At 41.8% G+C, this 20,446-nt stretch overlaps 1 protein-coding gene across 1 annotated transcript in view; it reads left to right on the top strand.

The window, feature by feature from the left end:
* The first annotated feature begins 765 nt into the window (after window positions 1-765).
* VEGFD (vascular endothelial growth factor D) overlaps window positions 766-20,446 on the top strand; it is a 33,087-nt gene continuing 13,406 nt past the window's right edge. The window contains exon 1 of the mRNA XM_032983884.2: window positions 766-1,400. Within this exon, the coding sequence (XP_032839775.1) occupies window positions 1,311-1,400 (90 nt within the window). The 5' untranslated portion in view covers window positions 766-1,310. The remainder of the gene's footprint in view (window positions 1,401-20,446) is intronic.

Genomic DNA, 20,446 nt, shown 5'->3' with positions numbered 1-20,446 from the left:
AGAAGAAATTATTCAAGCTCGTGACAGTTACAGAAGCGTGACTTGTATTTAAGAGAGCTACTGCTTGGACATCAGAGGTAGGAGACCAGTGCTCTGAAATATTAGGTAAGTGACTGTTTTGTGTTAACAACTGTAGAGTCTGATTTTGCAAACCCTAAGCCACGTGAGAGTGGAACTACCCTCCTGAACACAATATATTATATGAATACAGCGATATAAATTTAACATGCATAATTATCAGACCCTTTGTCTATGTTATAATTTTAAATATTAGATCTCCATTTTTGTTTTAAACTGTCTAATATACAGAGAAAATGTATGTACATCTTGGGGCAGAAAAGACTGTGTTTTGCTGCAATAAAAATATTTTTTTTTTCTTTTTATATCTGTAGTTTCATGAGCTTTCATTAAAAAAAAATCAAAATCTTGTTTGTCATCAAGGATAGTTTTTAACCTTCCTTTTTAAAACCTATTCAGAAAACCCTATGCCACATAAGATAGAACACATTAAAGAAAGTCAGCCTTTCTCTTTTCCTTTCCCTCCCTCTCTTTTTTTTTTTTTTTTTTTTTTAAAAAGAAGTAACTTAAAATATGTGTGCTGTGTAAGAACGTGTGCTGAAGTTTCATGTTTCAGGTAATCTTCTTTAAAATAATGGGAGTCTTGATTGCATCAGTTAGTTTAAAACCTGCTATGCTATTGGTAGGGACAAAATGGGATTAGAGCCAAAATTTGACTGTGTTACTGCCAAAGTCTGTATCAGATTTAAGACACATGCTTCTGCAAGCTTCCATGAAGGTTGTGAAAAAAGTTTTAATACCGAGTTGGATTACAGCTCTCGAGCTCAAAACATTGGCCATTACACTACCATTTTAAAAGCCTGCTGTAACACGGAGCACAGAATAGAGCAGATTTCTTATATTTTCTGGACCACAGATGCATTTTGAATGTCTCTTTGTTTCTTGATGGAAGATACATTAGCTGCATTAACTGAAATCCATACCTAATCACTTGTAAGCGTGTATGTGTATACATACGGTTATGTATCAATGTAAACTCTTATCATGGTTTTCTTTCAAGTGTATCTAAATTCTGCTCTAAGAAATGACATTCTCTAGATGAACTTGCGATTGTTTTGAGCAGTAAAGAGCCAGATATTTACTCTCGGATGTTGGAATCCTTTGTGAGTTAATAAGAGAAATTCTGGAAGCTTTTCGTTTCTGTACTGGTGATAGAGAAATGCATTTTGAAACAGACACCTCTAGCTGTATGACGACAACTGCGTAGTAACCTGTGGATTTTAAACACCAGAATGTACAAACCGTGGGTAACTGTGAATATTTTCATAGTTTCTTTTCTACATCTGCTGCAAGGATCTGACTATGAGAATGGATCTGTAAAGGTAGGTGATCTTTATTTACTGTCATTCTTAATCCAAATTACCAGAATTGCATAATTTAATGTGCAAGGTGGTGGTCTTGTTGCTGTTTTGGTGCTTGGGTTTTTTTTGATGATGGTTTAGTTGCACAGATGTTTAGCAGTCAGAGAGAAAAGAGAATCTATAAAGAAGTTAAATCCATAGTTGCTGTTTAATATTTTATGCCTTTTTACTAGTTATTATTAAGTGTTTGTTGCATACTTTGTTCTTAAATTAAACTTTTAGTGTCAGTCTTGCAAAGTGAAATCAAAATCTAAACAAAAATGCAAGTCAGAGCATTTAGTATACTTGTTAAATACACTTTTCTTATTTCAGGTATTTGTAATTGCAGGAATTAGTATCCTGGTATTGAAAATTTTCCTCTAAAAGCACATGTTCATCAGTTGTTCACTATGATTGACAGAAATCAGAGAAATTTTTTTCGTTTGTTTCATTACGAGATGTTATCCAGGACTTTAAAATAAGCAGCAACTAGTAGTAATAGAGCACATTGCCTGGGAATTAACCTTTCTTCTGAATATAATACATGCAACAAAATTTAAAATGAAGCCTCACCTTGAGAGTAGAATTTTTCAGATCTGACTTTCTGAGACAATGTGAGAACATCCAGGATGATCACTTAGAAAAATCAGAACAAAAACTGGAACAAGTTTCTACATGTGCACTGTGTCTAAAAATTATTAATTCAGTGTGTGGTCGAGAACAAATTATTTGTTTTTCACTAACAGAGAAAAAAATGCTAACTTTTGTTTTCACTTCAGAAAACATCCTGCTTGCAAGAGATGGCCACACACTAGTCTGTGAACTGCACTGCATGCTGACCTGTGTTTTAGAAAAGAAATGTTATGTGCTTAACTGCAGACTGCTGTTGCCAGCACAAGAAGTTAGAAGTGGTGAGCGATGTGTGCCTCAGGATGACTAATGACTAACCCCCTTGCCTGCTCACCATTCACAAGCTTTTAATTTACAACCTCAACAATCAGTTCTTTGAAGGTGTTAGAACCAGAGTAATCAGTCTTGTATACATTACCTTTATGCACTGCATGACAAATCACTGGTTTCTTACATGTAGGGATCACTATTTAAACCAGAAAGCACTTTCTAATATGGAATACTAACCATTGTACAATTGGCAGTGATGGTAATTCTGTCCCCACGTGGGACGCAAGTTTATTTAACATAATAGTAAGTCACTAGTTGGTCTTTTAATTAAATTTTGAAACCATATCTACTTTGCCTAGAATAAATGCAAGAGCTCTTCTTAACAATTTAGACTGGTTTATAGTTTATTCACTGTGATAGGATTGTCCATCCAACATATGCACATCTGTAATTGCTTTCAGTGAAATTTGGCTACCACTCTCAAGCAGCCAGTTTAGCCACAGGGAACTGTATGTAATAACAAATCACTGTTAGTTTCCAGGACTATCCTAAAGGTATCGTGTATATCACACTAAAAAGGGCTGTGTTCCACACGCATGGGCTGCTCACTGCCACAAGGAAATGACTGGTTTTCCGCTTGTTCTGCCTCTTTTTGTGTAGACAAAGATTAAATAAGCTGTTGATTACTTTTGTTTTAGTGTTTTACACAGTGTGTTAGATTTCTTGGTTGCTTTGGCATGTATGACCTGTGGGGTTTTATATGTTTACATATGTGGATATAGCCCACAAAAGGTCCTTCATGTTACAGTGTTTAATGGTACACAGGGTTATGCCTATTCTTACCAATTGCACCTCGAACTGAATTTGCAGAACACAGAAATGATACATTGTATTCACCCACCACACCTTATTTTTTTAAAGTTCTTTAAGATCAATGGCGGTATTGCCTGAATAAAAACCACAAGGTCAGGGTGCAGGTAATATGCAGTTAATGAGACCCAAGAAGGGTTAATCACCAGCAACCTGCTCTCCCCCATTATATGAGTTCAAGTAGCTGAGCTCTGCTCAGGTCACCTGAAGTCTTAAACCTGCTGATGGTTTAAACCATCAGGTGATGTCAGTGTGGTATCATGCAATAGAGTTTCAGGGCGCTGAATATTTAAATATTCTCTTATCCCCCTTCCACAAATATCCTCATGAATGCCATGAACATTAAAAACCTTATGTACAAGCTGCTGTGATTCAGCAAGTATCTCCATTGTGCTTGGGTTTTCCCAAGCCTTCAGAAATGCCATCCTCTTCTGGGTACAGAAGTCCTTTTTCTCGTCATGTGCACACCAAGGCTGGTTCCTCCTGCCCGTCAGACCTGGCTCCTCCTTACTCTCTCCATTCCCGTCCTCTTCTTGTCCCAGCATTTGGCCCATGTTCCCTCACCTCCAGGAATCAGGGTCTTGCTTTCCCTACTGGGCTCCCGTTCGTGCTCTCCATGTGCCATCCTCCTTTCCACTTGCTTCCTCCTGGGTGGGGATGTCCTGTTTCTCTCTCAGACCCTTAAGAGGTCGGTCCAGGTTCCTCAGAGACAGCCCTACCAGACCCTTTTGCTTTTCAGTCATGTCTGACCATGGTCCCCCTTTCCCTCCCCCATCACTAGCTTCTTGCTTTTGCTCTGTAGCCAAAACTTCCTGGCTTTCCTTTTCCTGACCCCATTTTCTAGTTCTGGTCTCCCTGGATGCTCTCAGCCTCCTCTGCTAGGTCTTGACCTCTTCTATCAGTGTTCGTCTTCCCCTTCCACAGGCAAATCTGGCTGCATCCATTCCCTGGCTACGCGACCCCTGCGGCCCGAGGGAGAGGAAGGGCAGGTCCTCTGCTCTCAGCCCCATGGGCTGGACCTGCGGTGGCCTGCACCCATCTTCTGCTCCTCTCCCGAATGGAATGAGGTCAGCACAGGCCCCATCTGCTGAGCGTCTAGCTGCTAAACCCTGGCAGGTCTCTGCTGTTGCTCTTGGAGTTTTTTACGTTTGGGTGGATTTTTGCAGAGACAGCAGTAGACACATCTGGGCCAACAAAGGTTCCTCAGGTGTCAAAATTTCGCATCTGTGATTCACAGTGGGGAAACGCCAGACGTTTGCAAAGATGAGACTGCCAGAAAATGTTTTTGCATGGATAAAGAAGGAGCTTCATCCTCAATTGCAGTCGAACCTTTTTGACAGAGAAAGCAAAAAAAAATTATTAAAATCGTTTTGAAGCAGACATCCGGAATGGAAAGTTTCAGCCTGAACATCTAATGTCTGGCAGCGTTATAAACAACTGGAAAACAGTCTCATGATGGGAAGCGGTGGGCAGCCTCGGGCCGGGAGAGCACGGCCGTGCAGGTGTCAGGCCGGGCTCCTCCGCCGGGCTCCCGCCAAGGCTGGCAGCAAGACCTCTGCCTTGCACGCCAGTTGCTTGGTTCAGGATGCCAGCCTGACATACGAAGTCCTCATTGAACAATTACATTTCCACATGGGTTTTCTGAAGACTGAGCATTTTTTTTTTTTTTTTTTTTTAATCAGGAAATGCTTTAAAAATTCCTTGTTGAAGTTTTGTCCTGACAGTCTCTTATATTTTGGAACCCCTTAGCTAGGGAACCACAAACTTCGCTGCCTCTTTTCCTGTCTCTCCCCCACACATTTTTCCTCTCCTAGAGCAACGACAGGCATAGGCTACTTTTTCCAGAATTTTAAAATTAGATGCAATGAGCTCTGTCCTATATTCATCAGAGCCGAGGCAAACTTTTTGCCAAGAAAAATCTGTCAAAGCTGTTTCTGACTTCCAACACTAAACCTGCTTCTCTAATGAGGCTGGAAGGTCTTGATCTCTGAGAATTTGAGTCTTATTGCTCCCTTCCCTGTTCTGCCCCTTACGTTATTAATAAAGTGTTAGGGGGAAGGCAAGAGAAAGGACAACTGGTAATGTCCAAGTTATAACAGACTCACAGCCTTTTCTTTTTGCAGAGGTCTTCTTCCCATGGTGAAGCGTCCTTTGGTTCATTAGAGAGAAACCCACAGCTGTTAGGCCTGAGGAGTATCACTGAGCCAGGAATCTGCTTTCTGATCAAAAGACAAAGGCATTAGATATGCTTAGCCTGGGAGGTAAACATGGCTACTTTCTGTGACATGCACTCCTTTGCCACAGCTAAACCTTCTTTACTTCTGCACTAGACATCCATATAGCCTTGAGTGGTCATTTTTGCTCTAACAGAACTTAGATTCAACTATATTTTATTGCCACTGTGAGCTAGACAGAGGTGGAAGCCACTTTCTAAACACAGCTGGTACACAGTCCTTGTCTGCTGGTGAGAGTGAAACAGCACTTCCCCATGATCCTTAGGCCCTGGACCACCTAAGTGGAGAACGCCTTGCTCTTGGGAAGGCACGGAAATACTGGAGAGCCATCACACCAGGAGCGGAAGGAATCAGGAAGCTCTTTGCATCCCTCCCTTCCTAGAGCCAGCTGCAGTCTATCTGTCTGTACAACCAAAACAGAGCTCTGCAAAGAAACCTGAGCAGCAGAGCTGGATATAAGCTTTTGTCTCGGTAATTACCACTGACACTGTTTTTCAGATAGATCTACACAGCTTTCTAATAACTGCTTGCAAATGTTGCTCAGTTTCTAGAAAAGAGAGATTCTAACAAATCTTCTATATCATGGGTTATCTTCCTCAAAAGCATCTCCTGAAAGAACAGCAAACTTCTCAACAGCTAGAAAAAGCAACTCTACTGTTTGTTGGAAACAATTTCTCTGTTTAAAATAGTCTTCTTATCCTCACATCCAGCTTTCTTTCAAAGTTAGCAAACTTTTAAATAAAGATTATGAAATTGTGGTTTTCAGAAGTATTTTATTATTCCAACTTTGTCACTGCTGCTTATAATTCTCTGTGATTACCATCTCTGGTAGGCACGATGAGCCAAAAACGTGTGAAAATGTACTTACTGCATCCCTGCAGAAATGACTGTTCTTTTCTTTCAGGAGTGGGAAGCTATCAGGGAGGTTGTGAGAAAAGACAATTTGTTCTGACTTATCTGTTACTGCCTTAACAAGGTACAGTGAAGGATAAGAGAACAATTCTGTATTGTTGCCATGCCACACGGCATCCGTCCTTGGCTCTTATCAGTTTGGAAAGGGAACTACTAACACACTGCTACTTTATCAAGAGCAGCTCTCGCTTGTGAGAAATAGCAAAAAAACCCCGCCCAGATGCTGTTCCACTCCGGTCCATCTCAGCTGGGACTGTAATGTCTGAGGAGAGAGCAGAGCTCTGAAAAGTACATCAGGCTGTTTAGATTAATCAGATGTAGCATTTGAGAAATTCATTCTAATAGTCAGCTCTTTGAAATGAAGGCAACACTAATTAAATTTTGACATCAGCCATGTCTCACATCTGAAACTATGAAACTAAGGGGAAGCAGGAAATGGGCAGTGGAGGAACTTTCTGCTAATTTGTGGTCCCAAGACAACTGAAACAAGCAATCAGCTCAGGCTCAGCGAGTGTTGCTTGTCTCGATTTTCTGCAGCCTACTTGTGCTTTCTCCCTCACAGGCATTTGCGTTGTTTCTAACCACTGATATGGTGGTATTGATGCAGGCTCCCACAGGAGGCAGAGAGAGAAACAGTCTGCTTGAATGTGGAAAAAGCTCTGGTGCAAACTCTGGTTTGTGAGACCTCTGATGTTGTGTCTGCAAATTTTGTTCTGATCAATACTATCCCTACTCCAGACTAGATCTGAGTAAGTTTTACTTGTGTCTTATCTCCTGTGGACACCGTATTGGTATTTGGGAAGAATAATTAAGGTACAGTTGTTGTAGGTGATAACTCATTTATTCTTATTCCCATTAAAAACCTTGCACAGTAGTTTTTATAGTTATCCCTAAGTGACTGGGATCTGTGTTTCTTTAAGTTACAAAACTGGCCATTGTTGTTTCTTGTGCTTGGCTTTGAGAAGTAGTCCCAAAATTACTGTATTGCTCAGCTTTACTGGGGGGAAAAAATGACCCGAGATATTTTGTTGCAAGGAAATAAATCTGACATGATACCTTTCCTACAGAAATCTTTATTCTTTAAGATTTCCTTATGCCTCTCACTATGTGCCATTCCCTTATCTACTTCTCTGCCTGCTCCTTACCTCTCCAGCACGTTTTGCAAACCTTCATAGTTCTTGTTGGGATTTGAGGAATGAAGACAAAATGCTGTGTGCTCACTCTACAGCTGCATAGATCCCATTTGCCCATGGGAAGACCAAGCAGAATTTGTTCTTTTTTTTTTTTTTTATGTCCTTGTGAAAGACCTATATAGGGGCTTCTGTATCAATGATTAGCAGAACATTCAAGCAGGGTGTTTTAGTTTGCTCACATTAAGAAAAAATCAGCTTCCTGAAGGACATCTGCAAATTTTTTCTATTTTCCCCCTAAATGTGACTTAAAGCATGTGACCACTCAGCTAGTATTAGAATGCCATCTAGGGACCTTGACTCTTCAGCAGAGTAATACCGAGTATGATGAACGTGCAGTTGAACACATGGGATGTGGCAATCCAATGTGGGCGCCACATGGGTTTGCAAAGGGGTGACTGCTCTCCTTAATATCAGGCTGTCAGGATGGCTTTGTCTGAGCCATGCTTTCAGATGGGAAGCATGCTGGGCTAGTTTTGAGAATTCATTGTCACCAATGGCAGCGTGGTCACTATTTGTGTGCAGTTGGGAAGGGAATTCTATTTGAGTCAGGCTGAACTGCAAAAAAGTTGCATCAAGTTACTGTATCATATGTCATGTTGCACGTAGAGTATGTGCCATACAAACAGGCAAAACTCTTCACTTTAATTATCAGTGTGACTCAGAAACCACGATAGGATACTTTCCTGAACTGCTAGGGAAATATTACTTAAGAAAAATTACAATTCCAGGAAAATGTGTACATGTGATTGGGGTAACATAAGTTCATTCAGTATTGGCAATGGCTTTGCTTTGTGAAGTGACATTTTGAAACCCAGCTGTCCAATTGGCTAGTCACACTTCCAAAACATTTACTGAAGTGTCTTGGGGCAAACCCAGAAACCAATGAAAGCACTAACTGAAGAAACCTTCATCAGATTAAAAAATATTTTCAAGTATTAAAAGGATACATAGTCATCTGATTTCATTCAAGTCTCTGTTTCTGAGCCATTCCAAAATCACTGTCCAAACACCAGTGACTTCCAAAGAATGGACAAATACCAAAAGAAAGTGACTACAGTCTGGACACACTCTTTGTAAACACACATAATATGCTATTTTTGACATGTGTACCCTGTCACAGTGTTAGACTAGCACCTAACATTGTGTATGATGAAGTAAATTCTACATAACATTTCTATCTGTGCTCCTTACTGAGCATCACGTCAGCCTGAACAGATTGCAGTAATGCAAGATGATATGAACAAGTATACAATTAGAGACTCAGAAATCATACTGTAAGACTCCCAAAGTTGTCAGTAGCATTTGGGATATATCAGTGATTTACCACCCTGGACATTTATGACAATCCTTCTGTGTCTTCCCACTGACCAAGCAAATATACTTTGCATGATCACTGTAGGAGGGACCTAAAGGTAAACTCTCAATGTAGATGACTAGGCTTGAACAGGAAGAAACTCCATACCATAGCAGACCTACTCTTCTGTTCCCTCTGCCCGTCTGGCTTTTCCATCACTGCTGACAAAATGATGCACAGTGAATGTTGCTACCTTCAAAATCACACTTCAGCTGCTGTGAGGATGTAACATTTGTTTAATGAGAGTTGTCGTTGATTCTCAAAGTGTTTGCTGGCTGGAGAAAAAATTTCCTCATATCGGCGTAAAGATCTAGGTGGCTAAAAGTCTGTTGCTTTGGGCATGAAATATTCTGAGGTTTATGCTTTCACAAAATCATGTACAATTCTGATGTTCTCAGTTCTTTGCTTTGCTTATTTTTCTTCATTCAAATCAAGAGTACAACAACCAAAACGTCTCATCTCTGAGAATTTTACTACTGAAGTACAAGAAGTCTGATTTGTTTGCTAGCACCACAAAAAATCTATTTTAGTTCAAAAGGCCATTCAAAATATGACAGCTGTTCTCTTGAAGACATAGGGTAACTAATATGATTTAGTTGCGAAAACATATCATCTTCAGCTAAAGAGGAAGCTATTTTATCACCACCTTGACCACTAAATTTAAGAAATGGGTAATTAAGTCTCCTGTCTTCACTAGAAGTAAGACTGGAGCCTAAGGAAACAGACTCCCAAGGAGAGATGTACTGACTATGTTTTAGCAAAAGAGGCCCTTGAGCATCACATCTATATCAGTGAGAAATGTGGCAGTCACAGATAAATGTCTCCCTGTCAATCCCCCTTCCCCCTTATATAACACCTGGTCAGATTATTAGCTTTACCATTTCATGTTCCTCCCAAATCCACAAGTAGCATATCTGTCAGTCCTTCTTTCTGTGCTCTGTCAATTCTCCACTGCCCTTACAGGAGAGGGCTCTATGCAGTTTCTCTTTCAGCAGCCATGACACGCACGACTACAGGATGAAGTGGTGGGATCACAGTCACCCTTTCCTGAGAGGATACATGGCCAAGGCCAACACTCTTTAACTTTGGAGGCAGACAGGGGAGAGGTTTTACCTAGGCTGTGGGTGGGGGAAGCAAAAGTATTTTTCCTATGCCTGTTCTTCAGTTCTTGAGCTTTTTCTGGGCAAGAAGGCACTGGTGAGGGTAGAGAGGTGACTTTCAGGCTTCCCACTCAGAGTACCATTTCCTCCTCCACAGGCACAGCAGGAGTAGCTGTCTGGGCATTACCGTCAAGCAATCCATGTCTGACATGCAAGTATTTTTGCTGGTGAGAGTTATATGGAGTGTCCCTTCAATTCAGTTGCAGAAAATGCTGTAGTAGTGGGTGCAGCTGAAAATATTAGCAGGCAAATCAAGGCATCAATTTTCTGAGGACTCTTTGGAACAGAAAAACTGCTGCCCCGGTACTTCACCTCCAAGCCCCCAGACCCCAACTTCTTTGACTATCATATAGCTTATACAACCCTAGGGTTTCTCAACTGTAAAACAGTCTTTACTAATTTATATTTGGAAAAAGAATGTTAAGGCCTTTTTCAACCTCTTAAAGAAGAAATTCAACTCAGTTGCATATTTTTTGCTACATACTTGGACAATATAGCTGTGTGCTTTCAATACAATTCTCACTGGAGAAAGCAACCTTCTAAAAAAGTAACAGCTGAAAATCTGCCTTACAGCACCTAAACTTGTTTCCACCATAAGCAGCATGTCCCTGCAGGTTATTAATGGTGTTAACTGTGATGATCAAGTGAATGTTCAGTCTGGATAAGGCAGTACACCGAGACAGCCTAAACTTTTTTCTAAGCATTAGAACAGATTTGAGTATTTGTTATAAGAGTCATCGTTTGGAGGTGGAATGAAGTACTGCATGCTCCTGAAACTTCATGCATGCTTCTGATAATGATGGCAAAGACTGTACTGGTCACTGAAAAAGCCCATGGCAAGCTCATTTTCTTCAGAACACAAGATTAGTAAGAAGTCAAAATATCTCATTGTTTTGTTTCTCTGTGGTCATGTTCACTATAATTAAAAATAGCTTATTTGTGCACTAATAATGCATAGAAAATTATGTTTCCAGATGGGATAGTCTGGGATGGGACTTCATATATCAGAAGTTCATAGCTCATAGTGGAGCTATTGAAAAGTAGATGTTCTTTCTCTCCTCAGAAATTAAATACAATGGTGATGATAAAATTAGTGCAAACTGGTATGTGTCAGACATGTGGTGGAGTCAGATGCCTCATGCTAGATGTTTATAGGGTGATGCAGTTGCTTGTTGATAAGGCAGTAAGTCACTCCTGTAAGCTCAATGTTTTCAAGCTGCAGAAGATTCTCTCACTATTTTATTACCCATTATGTAACACCCCAAGGATACAAGATGCCGAATTACAGATAATATTTGTTATGATAAAATTTGGCAATGCTTGAGCCCCTGCTAACTCCAAATCGTGGCCCATCACTGAGCAATATTTTCTGTTTCCTTGGTACTCCCTTTGATGTATGCCTTCATCTGTTTTTTCATCTTTTACTTTGGTTGTAGACATCAGCTTAGGGATTGTCTCTTTATTTTGTGTTTGTACCTGACCTCATACTCCTAGGAGCCACAAAAATGCTAAAAATACTACTAATAATGATGAAAATCCTCAAACGGAGTTCCTCTTACTGCAGAGATGTCACACAAGCTTGTCATCCTCAGCAGGAAAATGATCAAACAGAAGTCCTTGTGCTGGGTTTGGCTGGGGTACAGATAATTTTCTTCATAGTAGCTAGTATGGGGTTGTGTTTTGGATTTGTGCTGAAAACAGTGTTAATTCAGAGACAGTGTAATTATTGCTGAGCAGCGCTTATATAGAGCCAAGGCCTTTTCTGCTCCTCCCCCCACCCCACCAGCGAGGAGGCTGGGGGTGCACAAGTTGTTGGGAAGGGACACAGCCAGGACAGCTGACCCCAACTGACCAAAGGGATATCCCACACCATATGGTGTCACACTCAGCAATAAAACTAGGAAGAAAGTTGGCCGGGGGGGGTTGCTGCTTGGGGACTGGCTGAACATCAGTCGGTTGGTGGTGAGCAACTGTTTTAATCTGCATCAGTTTTCTCTCCTGTTTGCTATTTTCCTTTTTATTATTCTCCTTCCCCTTCCCCTTCCCCTTCCCCTTCCCCTTCCCCTTCCCCTTCCCCTTCCCCTTCCCCTTCCCCTTCCCCTTCCCCTTCCCCTTCCCCTTCCCCTTCCCCTTCCCCTTCCCCTTCCCCTTCCCCTTCTCCTTCTTCTTCTCCTTCTCCTCTCCTTCTCCTTCTCCTTCTCCTTCTCCTTCTCCTTCTCCTTCTCCTTCTCCTCCTTCTTCTTCTCCTTCTCCTTCTCCTTCTCCTTCTCCTTCTTTCTCCTTCTCCTTCTCCTTCTCCTCCTTCTCCTTCTCCTTCTCCTTCTCCTTCTCCTTCTCCTTCTCCTTCTCCTTCTCCTTCTCCTTCTCCTTCTCCTTCTCCTTCTCCTTCTCCTTCTCCTTCTCCTTCCCCTTCCCCTTCCCCTTCCCCTTCCCCTTCCCCTTCCCCTTCCCCTTCCCCTTCCCCTTCCCCTTCCCCTTCCCCTTCCCCTTCCCCTTCCCCTTCCCCTTCCCCTTCTCCTTCTCCTTCTTCTCCTTCTCCTTCTCCTTCTCCTTCTCCTTCTCCTTCTCCTTCTCCTTCTCCTTCTCCTTCTCCTTCTCCTTCTCCTTCTCCTTCTCCTTCTCCTTCTCCTTCTCCTTCTCCTTCTTCTTCCATTATTTAAATTATAAAACTGTTCTTGTCTTAACCCATGAGTTTGCTCACTTTTACCCTTCCAATTCCCTTCCTCCCTACCTTGTTAGGGAGCTGGGAGAGCGGCTATGTGGTGCTTCATTGCCAGCTGGGGTTAAGCCATGACAGACCTTCAAACATCATGTAAATCTTCATGTTGGCCTCACAATGTCAGGAGCTGCCCTGTTTTCCTGCCAAAAGAGAACAAGGCTTTTCCACAGGAACTCCCTTGCAGTTCCCTGGCCACATCAGCTCACAGTCTGCGTGCTGCGAGCCACAGCATGGCTGGGCAACTACCCTGTGGCTTTGAGGCAGGGAATGAAGTGTTTTCCTCTGTCCAGGCAGCCACCACTGCTGGTCTTCAGCCAGTCCCAGGCCCTTCAGACCTTGGTGCAGTTGCACTTCCAGGTTGTTTGTGTTTATGTATCTGAGAAAAATCCACTGCTGTCCCCCACAGATTGCTTGTGCTTTGGATAAAGAGAGGGGTTTTCATCTTATTTGACTGTTCTCAGTTGAGTGGGATTCTGGTCACCTAACTGGAGCTGAGCTAGTAACCTGCCGACTCCTTCTTCAGTGACAATGGAGAGAAAGAAACAGTTTGGAGGCACAGTTTATCCAACAGATTTTAGAATGAGATGAACGTGAACACAATGGACCTATTTTTCTACATTAACTATAATAGGGGTCTGAGGTAAAGAGATCATATTCAGTCAGGTGAATGACCCATAGGATCAGATTTTTTTTTTAATTTTTTTGTGATTGTGGGATGGCAGGGAGCTGTAGGGACTCTATCTCTGCAAGATAAACCCGTAACTATGATCAGCTCATACGCTGTTATAAAAATACCTTGGGGAATGCATCACAGAAGAAAAGGAAGTTATTTTCAGGTGTAAAATAGCAGCAAAGTTCCTTGGTATTTTCATGTGGTGCTGAATCATCTACCTAGTATTTAAACTGGTTTGAGTCTAGTTCTGAGAATAGCCTTTGGGCAGCACTGAAACAGAGGGAATTAAACTTCTGGTTGTGTCAAGTCTTTGTCTTTGTCCTGCGTTTGAGTGAGTGGTGGGGTTTTTTGGTAGCAGGGGAGGGGGGATATAGCAGTGGCCCCTGTGAGAAGCTTCTCAAATCTCCTCTGGCTCGAGGTCAGGCTCACCTCTGTCCAGGGCTGAGCCAATCAGCTACACCTCTGTGATAACATATTTAAGAAGGCACCTGGGAGGAGGAGTTGGACTTGTGAGGAGTTCAGAAGCTGCGTGAACACCAGGGTCAGTGGAAGAACAGAGGAAGAAAGGAGGGGGGAGGTGTGCCGGAGCAGAGACCCCCCTGTATCCTGTGGTGAGACAGCAGGGCGGCCCCCCCTGCCACCCATGGAGATCTACGGTGAAGCAGACACTGATTTACAGCCTGGGAGGGGCCCTGTATGGACAACTAAGGTGACTACGCCTGATGGCAGCTGGGAGCCTGCGGGAAGAAGCATCCCCCACTGTTGTATTTTGGTGCTGGGAGGATTGCAGCATGCGGGGGTGTTCCACGCTGGAGCAGCTCGGGAAGGGCTGCAGCCCGTGGGAGGGATACCAGTCGGCGAAAGTTGGTGTCCCATGCTGGAGCAGCTGGGTAAACGCTGTGGCCCATGGGAGGGACTCAAGTTGGAGAAAAGTTGTGGAGGACTTTCTTCTGTGAGAGGGGGACCATGCTGGAGCAGGGGGTAGAAGTTCTAGAAGCTCCCCCACTGAAGATAGAAGAAGTGGCAGCACTGACTGCACCCCCATTCCCTGCCCTTGTGCCACTGGGAGGAGGAGGTAGGGGTATCAGGAGTAGAGCTGAGCCTGGGAAGAAGGGAGGGGTGGGGGGAAGGTGTTTCCAAGATGTGACAATGCTTCTCACTGTCCTACTCTGTTAAGTGTTGTTGTTAATGCCTGTTATAAATCTACGTTCTTTTTTCTTCCCCTAACAAGTCTGCCTTTTGCCCATGACCATAATGTGTGATTTGCCCCTCCCTGTCCTATCTCATATCCCAAGATTGACTTATTTTCTCCTCAGTACTGGGGGTGAAGGGGAAGTGAGCAGCTGCATGGTGCTCAGTTTCCCTCTGAGCTCAGACCCCCAAGCCTTCTGCTCTATTTTCTCCTTCTCAGTGCTGGCTGGGGGAAAGGGGAAGTGAGCAGCTGTGTGGTGTTCATTTGCCCTCTGAGCTCAAACCACGACAGTCTTCTACATGACTTCTCTTGAACTGAATGCAGCTGCTACTGCTGCGTTACGCACACAACACACACATAAAGGTTCAAAATCTCTTCACATGCTGCCAGTACTCCATTGATGTCCAAGTGCCCTCACTTTGTGATGAAACTTCCCCTCCAGATTGGTTAATTTTGAAACATTTAGTCTGAATTAAGACATTTAGTCTGCATTAAGAGAATCATCAGTCTTATGCAACTACAATCTGCTTTCCCTGGCAAAAAAAAAAAGCTGTTACCTTCTTTTTATTGCTTAACTGCTGAGAAGATGGATCATTAAACAGTGCAAGGTTATTGAGAGGTTCCTTAATCATTTGTCCTGGCCCCACATGCAGTGATAATGTTGAAGATTTCCATTGGTATTTATGCAGCACTTGCCACAATAGTATCTGTGACCATAACTCAGAAAAACATTCCTTTTCAGAAGAGCTCTTACATGTGTTTAGCTTTAAGCAGAGGTTTATGTCCCACTGTGGATAAAGTCTGTGAGCCTGGGGCTTAAAGAAAGTAGTCATCTATGTAAGCTTTCAGGATGCGTTTCCTAGGTCTGTGAGCATGCTTGAGTACAGAGTGAAATGCAAGCAGGACTCTCCTCAGGTTGAGCAACATATGGATTGTGATCAACCTTTATTTTTCACTTGTCATGTACATAAAATATTATTCCCCGTGCACCTGTTTTCTTAAATAAAAATACTGAGTTACTGATGGCCTTGAAAATAATTAAGTTTGGGTCCTGGCATGTGTTTGTGCTTTAAGTCCTCAAATAAATTTAGGAATTTAGTGGGCCTTTCTTTTCCTATCATATTCCACATATCTTTCCTCCATTGTTCAATATACCTCCAGGAGATCCTGAAACACAGCATTAATGCAAAAACCATCTGTGCCAGGCTGGGAAGAGCGGCACATGCAAAAAAATGGGGTTCTGCAAACGTGGGTTCTACTGACTTATTCAGACATTGGGTTAAAAAGGGTAGGGTATTTTTTGTTAGACAAGAAACCTAGGAGCTTGTCAAGTACGGAAAAAAGGTGAAAACTGCTGAGTAGCAGCACCTGATAGGAGATTGTCAATACTAATTCTCAAGAAGGGGCCTGGTTTGAACAGTGCGGACTATACGTGGGATTGGGCATCTGTATGACATGATGCATAAGCCAAATATTTGACTAGCATAAATCAGTGGGGGTAATGAACTCAGTGTCTCTGAGGCCACCGAATGTACCACCACTCTTTCTCTTGTTCCTTTCCAATGCCAACTACTTTCAGGATGTTTCTGACATCTGAGATTGCTAGGAATAAGATAGATAGCCCATTATGATTTCTTTTGGAAGGACAAAAATAGTAATTGTCCAAAAATCACAATGCTAACCCACGTTGTCATTTCCTGATGTCAGTGATGTTGCTCATAGCCCAAATAAAGGAAAACTTGTATTGTTCAAGTTGAAGAATAATTTTTGAACATATGAGAGGTCAGTGTTATGAAAAACATGCAACTTCATTTAAATATGAATCTGATTTCTATCTCTGGATATGGGATCCATTCTTAGATAAGCTACTTAGAAAAATTATATTAAGAGCAGCAGTAAGCTGAAGAGATAACAATGAACTACTTAAACCTACTATTTTGATATTTGTTATTGATGAGTTCTACGCAAACATTTATTGTAGGCAATAGCATTCTGTATTTTGTTGACTACAGGGTTTACATTATGGGTTCTGAAAGTTTAGGACATTTGGAGCTTTCCAGTGATATGGGTCCACAGGTAATTTGTTCATTTTGGGAGTGTGTAAAGGACATTGCCCTGGCCCTTTACCAGTGGCTCCTTCTCTACTTTTTTTCTCTCTCAAGTCCTAATGTATATTTTAAGCTTTTTGGGGTCAGAGAACATTATTTTGCTACCTATGTGAATCACGTCAAGGGCAGTGAATTCCTGCTCCACATCTAGGTTTCAGCCATCAGAACCAACAGCTCCCGCAGTAGTGACAGGTCACCCCAGCTGACCACTAAAACCTGGGTCAACATAAAGGAAGTGGAGCAAGGGCATAGCAGGAAGAAAAATGCATGTTCCTTTGCACCAGGAGGCTGAACAGTTCATCCTGGGGTAGGTCTCATTAGAATCCCACCTGGCAGAATATGGGGAAAGGAGTAAAAATAAACAACATAAAGGCACAATGGGATACAAGCAGCACAAGATGATGAGAGCAGAGTGGAGCATGGGAGTGGAACCTGGAAGGAAGGACTGTATTTATCATAGAAAGCCTAAAAAAGTGAGGTAGGGGTATCTGAAAATTGGGAAATAGCATGTGCAAGTGACTACATTCAGGAGAAATAGACAGATGGTGGCTCTGTTCCTCTTGCTTTTTGTGAGGAGCTGGATGTCCCAAAAATGTCAGTGGAGGTTTGACCTCTCTGCATGCTTCCCTCTGCTCTGTGGCTGAATGAGGAAGCTCCCCTCCTGTTCAAATGCTGATTTTAACTGCTGTCCACTTGATATCACTGTGAGAGAGTATAAAGTCCTTGATCATCACATGAGGGGTAGGTTTGCGACGCTGTTGAACATAACACCTTTCTCCAGTTTCACATTTTGAAACATTTATTCACCTCTTTGTGCAAAGCTGCACTCTTCTAAGTGAGGCTTTTCAGTTATCCAGGGTATGTTTGTCTATATTTAAACAGGGATTGAATTTAAATTGCAGTATATGAAAGAAGTCTCCACACTGCGTGGTGCTAGCAGCCCTACAGCACATCATCTATGGTATCATCTAAGACTGTAAGAGGTTCTGTGTTTTCATTTGATGCTGTCCTTTTCAAAACAGGATGACCAGAAATTAATGCTTTGGAAAGATTTTGTTATGACATGCTATTCAGTGCTGCTGTGCTGTAGCAAGAAAGTGCCCAATTGAAGCAGCTCAGCCTGTGGTGTCCAAGGCCATAGGGCTGTGCCCTACTGATGGTCTGAGGCACCTTCCATGCTCTTTTCATTTTTTAAGATTTTAGTTTTGAATGCTTTTAAGTTGTGGATAGCTACACCTGTGGTCAAAGTGTATAAGGTTGAGGGATGTCCTTCTAGACGCTCAACAGTCTGTCAATGCTCTAGTAAATATTTAGAAGAACATTTTAGGTGAGAGTATAGTGATAGTCTCAAAAGAGTCAAACCAAACACATTAAGTGGTATTCACTGTTCCTGTTTTGATGCGTAGGTAGATTGGAACAAAATTAGGTGCTTCTCTTCAAATGTTTTATACTCCAGATAGCTGCGGTCAGATTTGTTTGACCAAAGATCCACCACACTGATACCTCTTGTGGTCTAGTGAGCCTGCACTTGCTGGGCAGCCAGCAGAAAGACTTTCAGTGTGATTTCAAATGAGTCATGCTCTAAAAGTGTCTATGTTTCTCTGTCTTGGCTACAGAAGGAGATAAGAGTGACTAGCTCACGGAAAAAATAGATGTCCACACTGTAAAAACCTACAATTATTTGGGATTTAGCCCTCCCTTAAAAGCTATCAGTGCCATCAGCTCACCATCTTGCCTAGTGTGAGCAGTGCTCAGAGGGAGAGATCATACTTTATCTCAATGCTGTTCTTGTTAGAGGAAAAGGCATCAGGAAATTCTGTTCTGGATAGGGATTCCTGTGAAGAAGTTATAAAGTCAGCTGTAAAATCTGTTCCCTCCAGGAAGAATTCAAATATAAGGAGGAAGACAATTATTCTGTCATTGTAATGATAAGCAACTGGGGATCCCATCAAACTGCAGAGCTTGTGTAGGTGTTAGGAAACATGAAGAAAGCACAGGCAACAGATTCACTTCAGGGTTGAATAGCCCTGGTAGTGCTGAGCAGGACTGGAGCTGAGAGGGAAGTGATAATTCCATTCCAAGGACTCTGTGTGAGTTTTGGATGACCATGGTTTAGTTAATTAGGATACATTTCTGATGACTGCAGAGGGAGTTCTGTAATGAGCACTGATCCTTCCACTTCCTTTGACTGTACTTCTCCAATTTCTGATATATGAAAACCAGTAAGAGAAGGAACAATCTGCACACATAGGCAGGCTTTGTCAATACCACTCTGATGCATCAGTATCAGAGGTATATTTATTTTTTTTAATGACAAGAATTCAAATCCTATTGGAGATGCATTTTTTGGTATAAAAATGACTTCTACTAATATAACTTGTTCCCTTTTCTATACAATAGTCCATGTGAAGGGATAAAGTTATTAATTTCAGAGTGTTCAGTCCACATTAAGGAACTTGTATAGCTTTAAAAATACAAAAAATGCTTAAAACAGTACAAATTATTGCTTTAGATAAACCCAGAGATCTTTGTTTACCATGAGGATGTATGTATACTTTTTCTGTACTCTATCATCTTAGGTTTAAAACTTATTTTGATCATATAAGAAATATTAATAAAAAATCTTGATATTTAAGTAGAAGAAATGGAAAAGCTAGTCACAAACTACTGACTCTTACAAGAAATGCAGGGATATGTCTTTTAATTTACAGCATATTGTCATCTCATTTTACAGGTTCTCTGTAAATTCAGTCTAGTTTAGAAGACTTAATAGAGTTGAGCTTTAATATCTTTGGTTCCATTGTCATGCCAGCGTTGGTCCTACACTCGTATGTTTTGCAGGGTCAAGGAGACAGTTTGTTAATGGGGGTGAATATAAGCTGCAGTTCTTAGAACAAATAAGTCTTGATGCATTGACCTCAAGCTGAATTTCAGCTTTCCTGGATCAGCAAAATTCTGGGTAGCTTGTTTGTAAAACTATCTTGAAATTCAGTTACTGTTACAAAGTATTCACATTCCTTCTGAGCTATTTGCCCAAAATTATTGAGATGGGCTTTCCAGTTTTCACCACATATGAAATTTATGAGATTTCATTCACCTATGAAAAACAACCATGTCTATAATGAAACATGGCAGCTTGCTAGAGCACAATATAATGTTCCGATGGGCATAAAAAAAAAAAAGACCAAATAACTTATTCTTCGTTAACTACATAAGGAATTTTAGGTCAGTGGAAGGTAATTACCCAAAAACGAACTTGGCCTGTATGTACAGGCTAACATCTGTATCATTGCAAAATAGACGCCACAGATGTTTTAATAACAAGTAACAGATGTGCTCAGTGCCTGGGTTTCAGATCTCATCTAAAAATGTTCGTCTTAGAGGTGATCCTTTCTCCTGCCCCTTCCCCAGTCCTATACAGAGTACTCGCTACTGGTTCAGACTTCAGGCTGCAACACACCTTGTCACCAGCTTCATACATTTCAGCTTTGCTTTTAAGAGCTGGTATTTTATTTATGACAGCTGGCACTGCAGCTCTTATTTGCAAGTCAAAAAGTACAGTCAACTGCAAGACCAGAGAGTACAGCTGAGAGCACCAGCCCAGTGCAACACAGCCATTTACAAAGATAACCTTTTACTTGGTTGGAGGCAACAGTTTTCAGCTCATCTGGTGAGTCAGTGGAAATAAATACTCAATGCCTTGATAAAGACAC

Source organism: Tyto alba, unplaced genomic scaffold (assembly GCF_018691265.1).
Source record: "Tyto alba isolate M040663 unplaced genomic scaffold, T.alba_DEE_v4.0 Super-Scaffold_14, whole genome shotgun sequence".
Classification (NCBI taxonomy): domain Eukaryota; kingdom Metazoa; phylum Chordata; class Aves; order Strigiformes; family Tytonidae; genus Tyto; species Tyto alba.
Note: the sequence above shows the minus strand (reverse complement) of the source record. Positions and strands in the feature narration are given on the sequence as shown.